Source organism: Diplotaxodon limnothrissa, linkage group LG17, assembly GCF_057381915.1.
Source record: "Diplotaxodon limnothrissa isolate DT_005_m linkage group LG17, D_limnothrissa_male_GT1.1, whole genome shotgun sequence".
Lineage (NCBI taxonomy): Eukaryota > Metazoa > Chordata > Actinopteri > Cichliformes > Cichlidae > Diplotaxodon > Diplotaxodon limnothrissa.
The window spans coordinates 41,211,178-41,224,684 of record NC_140612.1 but is presented as its reverse complement, the minus strand read 5'-3'; the positions used below and the strand labels follow the sequence as shown (position 1 = coordinate 41,224,684).

Here is a 13,507-nt window from a genome sequence, read left to right as displayed (position 1 = left end):
TGTTTATTAAACTGAGTTTGTTGTCATTCATTCGACGTCTACAAAGCAGAACGTCTTACACTCATTTCCACGTCTGTACTTCCATCCTCGGAATATGGAAGCCCGTTTCCGCCACTAAATAAAAACAAAACAGCTAGTATCCATAACTCAAAATTTCGAGTTATTTTCTCAAAATCTTGAGTTAGCTCTGCCAATCAAAAATATACGTGAATGAGGTCGCTTTCTTGTTACCCGGAAGCATATGGCGCAGAGGAACGCGCACTCAAAAACGGATCCCAACAAATTGGCGCTTTCGCGAGTACGTTTGCTGACAGTAACACCGTGTGATTCCGCTAATAACACAAGGATTTCATCATTTGTGAAGCCAGGCTGAAAACACTCAGCAATCTGTGCAATCACGACTTGATGTAATACCGGTAGCTTAGCTGTAGCATTTGTAGCTGATGGCTTCAGCTTCCGGGTAACGAGGAAATGACGTCATTCACATAGATTACTGATTGGCAGTGCTAACTCGAAATTTCGAGTTACTTTTCTCAAAATTTTGAGTTAATAAATCGAAATTTCGAGTTAATATGTCGAAATTTCAAGAAAGTAACTCGAAATTTCGAGAAAATAACTCGGAATTTTGAGTTATGGATCCTTTTCTTTTAGTGGCGGAAACGGGCTTCCATATCGGAATGATTCCTGGGTTTCTTAAACTATTCTTGCTCCTCCCCCTTTAAGTAGCGTTTGTTCTTCTGATTGGCTGCCCCTCGCAAACACATTTGAGAAGAGTGACATCATACAAACTAAACTCTGAGATTGTTATTTAGAGCTATAGCCTTGTTTATTGAGAACATCATCCAATGAAATGATTAAAACGGACCCACGCCACAGGAAGTCCCCGTGTGGTTTGTAAAACACCATCAAATACTGATTCTGTCCACGTGAGCACAAAGCGTCAGGAGTCGGGAGATGCAGAAGCATCAAACAGTATCATTTATTTCAGTTCACAGTGCATACATGGTGTGCAGTTGTACCAGGTTACTCATCAATAGCACATTAGACTGACCTCAGTTACTTAAGACAGTTGTTTCCTCTGCAGTGGGAACATGCAAGTGTGCACAGTATCGGGAAAATCAATAAATGCATTATCGAAGAGCTGATCGTCATCACGATTCCGAGACAGGGGGAGGGGGGAATATATATATTTTTAATTGCCGACTGTAACATTCAGTGTAAAAGTCGTGACATCGTCATCTTTGTAAAGAAGAACCTGTGCATGAACCCACACTCAGTAAAAGATGCTACATAATCCACCACCTCCCACTCACTGCAAATACACGCTTTCAGGACAACCCGAGTCCCGTTTACAGAGTCAGACACGCTCGGGGTTCTTTGTTTTAGTGTAAAGCTTCTCAAATGATCTTCACAACAGCAGCTGGACACTCGAATATTCCCTCTCACCCCTCCGCCGTTAGATTTACAGTAGCTAGTTTTGTTTGTTACATTTTACATGAAATGTTACATTTCACTCCAACACGCGACGTAACATACGAGACCGGATGTTCGCGTCCACCATTCTGTTTGATGACGATGGAGGCGCGAAATACCGAAATGAAAGCAACAGAAAGCACAAGCAGCGCGTCCACGCGGCCACAGCCGTGTTTACTGTGTACGAGCAGGCGTCAGTACGTCCATCTGAATGTGAACGGCTACATGGGACATTTGTCCATATCTCTTTTTTCCTCCAAAAATAAAATCTAAAACATTCAAATATTAGATAGAATTTGTTTTTACAAGATACAACACCGATCATATATTATCCATGTAAAATATACTCAAGCCAGCAAAAATACGTCTATTCAGCTGAAAATAATTTTTTCATTATGAAATCAACTCCTCTGAGAATTGTTCTTTTTTTAAATACAGAATAAGCTCAGCACAAGTTTTTTATTTAAAAAAAAAAAGAGCACACACAACATAAGGAATCCGCTAACAACCAAAGGAAAAGTACCTCATTTACAAAAGGATAAAGTAACCCCGAGATCTTCTCTTAAACACGAGCGGGGAGATTCCCAGCGACCACCGTAGCAAAGAAACCCTAAAAACACTGAGTGGAACCAGCTGAGCGCAGCCGAAACCCAACGACCAACCAAAACAACGCGAGTTCGTGTCAGGTTCGTTTCTCAGGTCCGGGCGGTGGTCAGAAACACGCACAGCCCAGCTTCCTACAGCGTACCTGCGTAAGGCACAGCACACGGACCAGCTTTCTCTTTAAATGTGGTTGTTTATTCGTTCGGGGGCAGAAAGCAGTCCAATCGTGACTTTATACTCAAGTGAAATCGAATCACTCTCAGAGAAACTTTAGTATTTGGCATGTTTGCATAGTACAGAAGTATTTTCTTAATGTTTACAGAGCACAGAGGGCAGCACACAAACGCTTCTGGAGTCTGTTTTGGTTTTTTCCTCCGTTTTGGATTCGCTAACCGATTCTTGGGCTTTTAGAAGCACGCCAGTGATTTTATGAGCAAATCGTTAACGCAGAGCAGCACTCAGAAAGTGGAGAAATGGCTGCTATTAAACTGCCACACCGACTGGCGTCTGGCATAAATCATAAGAACAACGAACCATAAATGTAATATTCCCGAAAAGAAGAAGAAAAGCGCTCTGCTTCTCTCTGGGTTTGCGGTGACGCGGTGAATGACGGGAAGCCGCGAGGGCTGGACGCGGCGTTTCTCTCCACAGGAGAGTCTGTTACAGGAATGCTTCAGACTCTGTGCACATTACATCCATGTGGCTACTCTGAGAACTATATTGCTTCATTACAGTACAATCATCAACCGCTGCATTATAGTGCAGCGTGACTCCGACCCACGCACAGACCGTTATTCCCTCGTGTGAGAAAGGCGAAGAAAGACACGTCAGCAAATACTGTGAAAAGACCAAAAACCAGCCAAAGACTGAACACAGGAGTGTGATAGTGGCGAGACACACAAAGCCTGATAGTTTTGGTCTTTTCAGGGGATTTGTTCATCGTAAAAATATAGAGCACCTCCTAGAAAGTTCACCTTTATTCACCCGCATAAAACGTCATGAAATCGGCAACAACTGGCCGTAATTTTAAGGTCAAAGTGAGAGTCGTGATGGGGGAGAAGCCTGGAGCAGGGATACTGGCTTTGACCTTTGACTGGGGTCTCTTCAGTGTGGAGAAAACAAAGTGTCCTGAGGAGATTTGGACATCACTGTGGACGCGACTGACAGCAGCTTAAAGCACATCATGTATCATTCATTATTCTATTAAATCGACAGTGATTCTGATTACAAAGTACCTGCTGTGGCATCTGTAGATTAAGACACCAGAGTTTAAAAAAGAAATCACATGTCCGTGTAAGGCAGACATGTCACGCAGCGTACGGCGAGTCAAAAGGCCCGCCTCACCTGCTTTTTTGCTAAAGACTTTAGTACCTGGTAGGAATCATCAGCTGTTAATCCACATGTGCAAATTCATCATGTGAAATGTTTGGAGCGACGCAGCGTCCCTTCTTACTCCTGACACGCTCCGGAGGCTTTTCCAAACTCCTCCGTCAGCCGCGACTTTATCGAAAATGCGTTTAGTGCATCGTTTGGGGTGAACATGTGAAAAATACTAGACGACACAAAACGTTATTAAAGATCATTAGAAAGAAATACTGAAAATCTCCGTCTGCTGAAGTAACTTTTGTTTGCAGTTGTACTTTTTTAAACAAGTCATGAACTGGTGAAGCAGGTTAAACGAGGATGGTAACAGTTCGGCTGTGGTCTGTGGTTTTGGATCACAGTTCACGAGACGCTGCACTTGCATCCGATTCCAGAGGAAAGAGCCGACGACGTTTAGTTGATTTGTTTTTTTCCAATCGCTATAAATCAGGTTTGAGTTTAAAATATGCAGACGGCTCATAGAGGGAGATCTCTGCGGCGCACCACGTCCTCTTCCTGCTCCTCACTCGGTGGCTTTTTGTTTGTGTTGGACGTATGCTCGGAGCCGAGTGTCGAGATTAAAAACAAAGGGAAAAAGAATAGTTTTGTTGCAGATAGCTGCTAGTCGTAAAAGAAGAGTAAACCTGCTGCGTTTTACAGACTCAGGAGTCGTCTGCAGCTTTGCCCTGCACCTGGTGGTGACTGTTGTTAACTTGCGAGAGCTGCAGGCTGGTGTGGAGGACCGCGCCGAGGCAACACGTGGAGTCGATCTCCTCCAGGAGACCTTGATCCTGCGCCGCGGGGGCCCCCGAGCCTTTACCTTGACCCAAACACAGGCCGAGCCCGAGGAGCCCCTCTTTGGACATCTCCTTCTCCCAGGGGACCTGCACGGCTGAATGGCTGGTCCTCGACGGGCTCCCCATGCCCTCTTTGCTCTCCCGCCTCTGGAGGGCCTTCTGCTGGTACTGCCTCGTCGTCTCCTTGGACATGACCTTCCTCCTGAGCACGTAGGTCGAGGCAGTCTGGTTCTTGGCCTGCTGAGGCTCCGAGCCGCTTTGAGGGTCCGAGATGGTCCGCGCCCGCACCCCCGGTGCAGGAGAGCAGCTTGGGTCAGACGCGGATGCTGAGGAACTGTAGGTTTGTGCGAGAGTGGGGGACGACCGCAGAGGTGCGACTCGATGGGACAGCGTTGGCGAGTAAGAGAAACAATCTCCCGGTTTCCACGCTGTAGGCAGCGGGTCGGGGTCGGACTGATGAGGATTCGGCACTGAGACGTCGGCGCTCTGGGCTGGTGGGCTAGCAGCGGGCGCCGCAGGGACTGCTGCGGATTTTTTTGACATCTTCAGGCTGCTCTTGGTGGGCTGCCTGCGTGGGGACGGTGGAAGGTGTTTCCCGTGGACCACAGTGTCATCCTGACCCATATTCCACCCGCCTTGATCGCCGCCTCCACTACAGCTGCTCTCATCTGCAGGTCTGGACTCGCTGCAGGGCGTGGGCTTGGTCTGGCAAACAAGAGGCAGGAGAGTCACCACATGTTCACCCTCGCTGTTATTCTTTATTGACTAATGCATATGATGACCTTTGACCTCAAGTCAGAATGAAGCCGTCTTTAGATATGTTGGATTTATTCACAACTTAGCAAATAAAAAGGTGAAAGCAGACGCAGAAAGCATTTCTATTTCCTGTAAAACGAGACTCGTCCTACTCTACATTTTCCTGCGTACCGGGGCTTTGTAGTCTAAATCATCCACGGACAAGAAGAAGTCCAGACTCTTGGCGGCACTGAGTCTTCCTTGGTCCATCGTCGTGGTCGTCAGAGAATCCAGGATTTCTTCCAGAAGGTTCATCTGGCCCGACTGAGAGGAGTCGATGTCCAGATCGAGGGAGTACGAGTCATCGCTGTCCTCGTTGTAGGACGGCACGTCGCCGCTGTCCTCTGAGGAGACCCTGCGTTTGGAGGAAAAAGAGCGAAACGTCCGATTACCCCTTCATCTGTGTGCACGCGCGTCCAAGAGATCATTTTTCACAAGATAACCACGTTTTTATGAGAGGGTCAAATGCAATATGCTGCTCAACATCATACAAATGACATCACAATTCCATCAACGTGCTCCTGCCCAGTGTGTCCACTAGGGGGCAGTGTCGCCATGAGGGAAAAAGAAAAAAGGAGGACAAAAGCACTTCTGCACATAACCAACTTTTGAATCCATCACCCCAAGTTGTCATATCTTGACATATCGATCCAAAACTGAAAATGGCTTCACTCACTTGCTTCCATTGTCCAGCTCCTCATCATCAAGCCCATAGCCCAGCTCTCGAGGGCCCATGCTCATGGGAGACTTGCTGAAGTTATGCTGTTAATGAGAATAAAAAGGCAGGAGGATGTAGTTAGAAAGAAAAAAATAACGAGATAAAACAATAAAAATGGACCCGAGGGGTTTGGGGGGTTTTGGGGGGGGGGGGTGTCTCAGCTTCTCAGTAAATAATACAAGACTGCTGATAAACACGAGTCCAGACAGAGTACGGCGTTCTGCTGAGGTGCAGCTTTTCATAAAAGTACGACTTGGGATTCGACAGAAAGAAGAAGAAAAAAAGAGTGCGTGTCTGGTGGGTCCCCATAAGACGGGACTAATAGCCTGTTTTAACGAGCCCGCGTCCTCAGGGTGGAGACTAAATTTGTCAAATTTGGGTCTGGGGATAAAAATCTTTAAGATCCCCTGCAGTGTTTTATCAAACTCAGCATTAAACATGAAGTAAAAGGTGCCGGAGAGTCAAGATACGGCCAGCTACACCAATAACTTGCATTATGGCACCAGTGCATTTGACACTGCAGCGTGGTGAATGATCTGAGCGCACTGCGGTCGTCTGACACGGTGGTTTAATAAGCCACCTGTGTACCGTGTTTAATGGGCGGGTTAGGGAAGAGACAGAAGCTTTACAGCGCAGGGGCAGGACTCTCCCCGTGGGAGCCCAAATCTGCCCCGGGCCACTTATTAACATGCCTTCTACTAAGATGCACATGTTCCTCTCACTGCGTTCATGTTCCCTGATGTTAACTCATCTCACGCTTTCTAATTCACACTCTTTACATTTTGCTCATTTAGCTTTCTTTAACAATATCTGTGTTGTCTTTAAGTGCCCGTGGGTGCAGTTACAGCACCGCCGCAGTGGGTTACAGCGATGTTTTCTCTGCTTTTTAATACCACTTTTAGGCTCCACCTCTCTGCACGTTTCTCTTTAAACTAACGTAAGCTGCGTTATCAAAGGCCGTCACCCAGAAAAAAAAGATGTTGTTCAGCCTCAAAAGTGATCAGAGTGTCGGGAAGGAACTCTGAGGATGATTGTGATCGTGCACCGTGACTCAAACGCCAGAACAAAGAGCGAGAGAGGAAGGTAAACGAGTGAAAACGGGAAGGAAGGAAATGTAGAGGTGAGGCAGGATTCCTCAAAGCCCCAAAGAATGATGGGAATGGTGTGCGAGTGTGTGTTTGAGGGGCGGGGGCAGTTTGGAGGGGGTCAGTATTGGAACGGTGAAGCAAGCCGGTCTTGATTAGCTGACGCGGTGCCAGCCAGACAGGCGGAATGTAACGTGTGGCTGCGCTGGCCTCATTTAGGGCCTGTGTGCACGCACGTGTGCACACACACACACACACACACGCACACACACACACACACACACACACGCATGCACACTATTACAAAAAAAAAAAAAAGAAACACAAAGAGTTAAAGTGCCATTTTCTCCATAAAAGTCAGCCGAGGAGATGTGTGCAGTAGCCACTTAAGCCTCTCAGCCATCGGGCTAAACACTAACACATGTGGTGGCACTGCTGATTGGCCGAGCCGCTCCCCTTCTATGGTAGCTTGGAGCTATAATGAAAGAGATTTCAGAGGGGCTCAGGCCTGGGATCCCTAAACAGCTTTTAATGGATTCCTGTGTCAGGGCAGTAAATCTGGGGCCAGGCCGGCACGCCAGCCAGCAAAGCACGCCAGCAGAGCGAGAGATGCACCTGTGAGACACTCGCGGAGCGTCGGCTTCGGACACAAAAATACTTTCTTAAACACTACAGACGCATGTTCTATATCCTTTATGAACGCAGCTCCTCTCTCTGCGTGTAGGTGTTTATTAAAGCGACCGGACACAGGTCACGACGCCCGGCCCTCTGATCTCGGTTACAGCTCTGTCTACACAACAGGAAGTACCGCAGGGAGCAGTAAATAGATGGGACGTCACTTCACGGCTTTATCAATTTGTCATTCCCTCTCTTCACTGTGACCCTCAGAGCAACAGGAAAGACCAAACTATTTACAACAACGAGGCGTTTCACAATAAAAGAGCAGGGGTCGCTTTATCACTTCTTCTTCTTCTTCTTCGTTTCTTTAACGGCCAGCATACTGAGTTCATTTAACCGCCGTCATAAATCAAAGTGTGCATTTGGTAGTTACTTGATTACCGGCTCTGCGGAGCTGTCACAACCAAGAGCAGCGGTTAAAATCGGAGCTCAGAAATGAGATTGGCTGCACGTCGATGTGAACAACAGCAAATAAAATATAAATACAGAGACATGCACGATGAGATATTCCTAACCAGTGCAAACAGGTCTGCTGTTACAGCTGCGACAGCTCTGTCACCGTCCCACATCGCCACAGGCCTGACAGGACAGAGGAGAGCACCGAGCAGGAGAACAGCACATTATCATACCGCTCCTTCATTAGCTTCTCGCTGTCGGCTAATGGGAAGCTGAAAGGCGAAAATGAAAAAGCGATTCTCGCTCCACGCCTCCCGTCTTTCATTTCCTTCCCTCCATCACTCGGCTGTCAGTGACAGATGTCACCGTTTCCGTCTGTCGGGCTCTCCGTTCCTTCCTCCTCACCACGACAAGCAGAAGTCGCGAAAATAATAAAAACAGGTTATTTTAAAAAACTCTCGGGGGTTTGTCGAATTAAAAACAAGGATCGGCGGATTTTATGGACTTTTTTAATGCATTACTACTGGAACTGAACTGTAATTGTAAACATGGCGGCTATAAACAAGCTAAGATTACATCGAGCAAAGACACGTAAAGAAGAAAAACTCAGATTCGATTCATTTCTTCAGTCGGGGAAAAGGTCGCCACCGTGCTTCTGACAAGCTGTGTTTGGACAAAGTTGGTCTCTCCTCCGCTTTCCTTCCCTGCATGACCAGTTATACAGAACAACTCTCTGTGACAGGGCCAAACGCTAGTGGGCTTTAATAGCTGGTTGAACATTATACATTTAATATGGTATTTCAGAGCGGGCACTAATCTCACAGCTTGGCAGTGTATGTAAAGAGATTCCAGTAAATGCAAACAAACCTCGGGGAGAAGCAAAGCCTTTGCAGAAGTACGGCCAAGTGTCTGCCTGTTTAAGAGCCGCTCACTCGAAAAAGGGAGAGGAGAAAAAAAGCGGCGTTTGAGGAGCGATCCACTGCTCCTCTGTCCAACTGGCTGTTGCTGAAAGCTTCCTTTTCACTCAAACCAGGAGCCGTATAAAAGAAGACGAAATGTGTATTATGCTCATTCTGTCAAACCGAACACCTCAGGTTAAAAAAAGAAAAATCACCAGGTGTCCTTCAGTGGGTGCGATGCAGTACTTTGAAGCTTCCAGGAGATGGCACTTTGGTTTCAGCCAGGAAGCCGGCGGGTCTCTGAAGACCTTAGAAACTAAGTGGAGAGGAGACTGCACATGCATGCAGATACCAGGGAAGCACACAGAGCAACTGTACGCTAACACATCCAAACTGCTGCTACTAATGCGCAGCGTTAATCTTATGATGAGTATAACAAACCTATTCTCCACTCAGAGTCACATTTAAAATTTAGATTATTGAGCTGTGACACTTTCAGATCCAACCACTTTACCCAGACGGGTCTGTGTGCTGTCCCCGTTAAAGCATCTTCATTTACACAGAACATAAAGGTAATAATGTCTTTAAAACACATATCAGTAAAAACACGTTTGATCTCGGAGACAAATGACAGCCTTTCATCGTCGCACGCACACACTCAAGTATCCTGCAGACTTTGTTCCTGTTTTACATCTGTGCTAGCTTCCTGTTTCCCTTCAACTCTGAGCTGGCACTTCTCCTGCTTCACCAGGTGAAGAGTCCACAGCCCGGGGGCTGAGCCCGGCCACAAGCCTGCTGGCTGTCATTGCCCATAACGCTGTCCCGACCTCTGCTCTCCTCTGCACGCCTAACAGCTGTCATTCAGTTGCCTCCAACCTGAGGCGAACTGATAAATGCATGTTTGTGCACAGCACTCAGATACAGCCTCACATACTAAAGGGATGAGGTACAGACATAGTTTCTATTCACAGATGTTTGGAGCACAGTGCCACATGAAGCACGCACACACACACACACACACACACACACACACACACTCTAAGCTAAATCTTGAGCAGAAACTGGTGCTCACAGGAAACCATACAGGAGCCAGAACAATGGCTGTTTGTTGCCCCGTTCAGCCTCGTTTCTGTCAAACGAAAGGATTACTCCCACATTCTTAATCAACACGCTCACCAAACACTACAAATCACCCACATTGGCGGAAGCAGCTGAAATATGAATGCATATGACAGCAGCACTTCCTCTCTGGTACATGTGTTGGCTGATCAAATAGAAAAGGAATTTGGTAACTATGATTATTTCGCTATGATTAATTAAAGGAGCTTCTGCGGGATCATTCGTTTCATTTCAAGGACACACAGAGATGTGTGCAAAGAAAAAGATTTGTTTAAAAAAAGCAACATTTTTCTTCCACGTTGGCGTTTGCAGCGTCTCTGCAGCTGACGTGTTTCAGGTGGACGGCGCTCCGACGGTCACTCGGTTAAACGTACGGTGGAGGCGTCGCTGATGGGTTTAGTGCACGCAGCACAAAATGCTTTAATAACAAATTAGCTGGTAATATTACCTTTATTAGACGTGTAACAGCAGTGTATTCTCTCCTGGCTCAGCGACGCACTGACTCCACTTGTTGGTCAATTAAGTGCAGAAATTAAGGAAAAGGTGCAGAAAATCTCTCAAAATAATAAAAAACAGACGCTCATGTTTCATGATGTGTTTACTGGATTGTTTTTAAAGCAAAAGTCTTTGCCAGTTTAATAAGTACACTTAAAATAAGTCTGCATGAACACACACATTCATGACGGTGTTACTTTCTACATTTTCACTGTAGGTTTTTATCGCCTTGCACTGAAAGCTATTTTTATTCATCGTTTTACCCTCATTGATCTTAAAAGTGCACAAATATTTACAAGGATTTTTTTGCACTGTTGAGACAAATGTTTGCTGTGTGGTTAGAGACACGACAAAAAACCCCTAAAGATTAAAAAACTTTTAACGATGAGCGCGGGCCAAACGTGCGGGCGCGAGCGAGGGAGGCGGATCAAGGTGCTTCTTTTCCACTTTACTTAACCTTTATTTAACTGGGTTAGTCCCACTGAGATCAATTTCTCGTGCGAGGAACACCTGGTCAAGACGTTTGTGGGCAAAACAACAGCACGAACATTTCATAGAAAGCTGAAGAAAATAATTTAAAAAAGAGACGAGTGAGACACGGCGAGCGCGAGAACAACGGTGACGCTCGTCTTCACATCAAATGTAAATGTGCTGCACTAAGCGGTTCAAAGTATAGAAATTACTGACGTAGAGAAAAAACTGCAGACTATTTGTTCAAAATACAATAAAATATTGAGGCCTGTACCTGCAGCCGAGGATTTATGTGCATGAATATTAATTAATATCCATTTCATCAATTAAACCAAGTAGTGTTTGCAAGTGCTTTTGATTTGTGTGAACTGGTTAATATGCAAATAGAGAAAATCAATATTATGAGAGCAAAGAACGGGAGCATCATCGGGAAGAGAAACTGATGGACTACATCTAAACACAAACACACAAAGCGGCGCTGTGGGACACGCCGTCCTGTGTCCTGCGTGTCCCTCCTCCAGCGGTCTCCAGGGACCCGTTACTGTGGCAATGAGCGGGCCTCGGCGGTACGAGCGGGGCTGTATATCCTGAATAAAAAAAGTGTGTGCGTGCATGTTTGTGGGGGTGCACGCGCATGCCGGCTGGGGGGCGGGAGGTGTCCGAGGAGGCCTTTAGAAAAGCCCTAATTGCCGTTCCTCTCTTCTCCCCGGCCGTCACACCTTCCTCTGCGCTAAGACTTTCCAGCCTCATCACACACACAGGAAATACAACACTAATTAGAGACAGCACAACCTCTCCTAATCACACTCTTACACGACTGTGACCAAAATGTCAGAATGTGCACGCAGGCGTGTTTGTGTGTGTGTGCGTCTTTAAAGCTGGGAACTGGGAGTCCATATATTCATTTAGCAATAAGAGGTGGAAAAGCTCCAGCCTGGACCAGCCGAGCACAGACGCGAGGCAGGAGCAGAAGCAGCATCCTCGAGGCTGTGTGCATTTGTTTAGCACAGATGTGTGCGACTCCAACGGCGCGATGCTAAATCTACACATTTTCATTTACACCGCGCTGCAGCGTCTAATAGTTAAACTACAGAGTATTTTCTCCTCGCATATTTATTGATGAATGTGTGTTTTGTGCGTGTGCACGCTCTGCACACAACAAAGAACAAAAAAAAAGTGCTAGCACTTATGGTGCACAAGCAAATTCTTCAGAGGAAACGCTGACCAGCAGATGAGCTGATTCGACTGTCCGTGCTGTTCAGAGGAAAACACTGAATGTACAACACGAGCGCATTGAACGAGGAAAAAATGCTTATCGTTACATTTGGCACCCTGACAAACTACTGTACTTCTGAGAGATGCTACAAGAGAGACAGAGAGCTGGGGGAGAACGAGGGAGGGAGGGGAGTCAGAGAGATGTGGGGGGGAGGGAGTGGACTGAAAAGAGTTCAGAGGAAAAACACTGAATCCATTCTGGTCAAGTGAAAGTGAGCTCTGCTGTAATCAGTCAGTGTAAATGTAGTTAACTCATTTACTGATGTGTGTGTGTGTGTGTGTGTGTGTGTGTCATACCCGTCTCATCTTCTGCAGTCTCCTTGGAGACAGGCTCTTGGTACTGGTTGGAGATCCTGGATAGACCACGATCCCCTCCTCTTCATCGTCCTGACAAAGAAGATGAATTTCGGTTACAAAACAGGCGTAAATATCGACGTCCATACAAAAGAGCAATGAATGCAACGAAGCCGTCTGATGCCGCCTCACAGTAACGTTACGTTAAAGGTTAAACGATCAGTCTCTGGCTGGTTTTCGACAAATCCACGTGGCTTTACCTGGTTTCCTCTGCGTGACACAGTTTCAACCACACGTGGACGCTTTGTGATGCAGAAAATACTCAATGCACCAAATTAGTCGGAGAAAAAAGAATCACGAGCAAATACACGTAACTGCTATTAAAACTGATGAAAGTCTGGTTGTTCTTCAGTCTCAGAGCCAAAAACAAACTTTTCACTTCTACGAGACATTTTTCAGCACGAGACAGATGGATGCCTTTCGCTCTGTCGCTTGAAACATTTCCCTCTGAGTTACGACAACAACAACCACGGTAACCACCTCTGACGCATCGACATGCTCGTGCTTTTAGGGCCCCCGCTTGGGGTCGTGCAGCTGGCAGCAAAAGAAATCCGGTGCAGTTTGAATCGCATCATAAATTAATTTCTCTAAAAAGGAAACGTGTTTAAGCGGAGAATCAAACACTTTCCGCACCTCTGTTTGCCGCCGCTGCGCCCTCCCCTCCTGCTCATCATCAGCACCCTGAGCCTCTCGGTTTCCCACTGACAGATCAAACTGCTATTGCCTTATCAAATCCATCAGGCTTATGGAAACATACACCTCGTTACATTAGCTTTGAGGAAATCACAGGCTCGCTGATGAAATATGCAGACAATAAAGAGAGAAAGAAGGGGCTGCGGCTCGGATGACATGACAGGCCATAGCCAGAGGGGCGCTGGTTAAAAATGTACAGCCCTGAACAAAGCGCTAAGCAGGCTTCAACAGTCATTAAAAGGCCCCTACGTCAGAATCACACACTCCATGTAAAGCAGCTTTCCTGTCTGTTTC

General features: G+C 46.5%; 1 protein-coding gene across 2 annotated transcripts in view; it reads right to left on the bottom strand.

The window, feature by feature from the left end:
- Positions 1-993: 993 nt before the first annotated feature.
- The window catches only part of dennd1b (DENN/MADD domain containing 1B), a 93,070-nt gene continuing 80,556 nt past the window's right edge, over positions 994-13,507 (bottom strand). For both annotated transcript variants that reach the window (XM_085375480.1, XM_085375481.1), the window contains 4 exons: positions 12,464-12,553; positions 5,707-5,792; positions 5,163-5,385; positions 994-4,940 (listed from right to left, as the gene is read on the bottom strand). In XM_085375480.1, the coding sequence (XP_085231606.1) occupies positions 4,101-4,940; positions 5,163-5,385; positions 5,707-5,792; positions 12,464-12,553 (1,239 nt within the window). In that variant the 3' untranslated portion in view covers positions 994-4,100. The remainder of the gene's footprint in view (positions 4,941-5,162; positions 5,386-5,706; positions 5,793-12,463; positions 12,554-13,507) is intronic.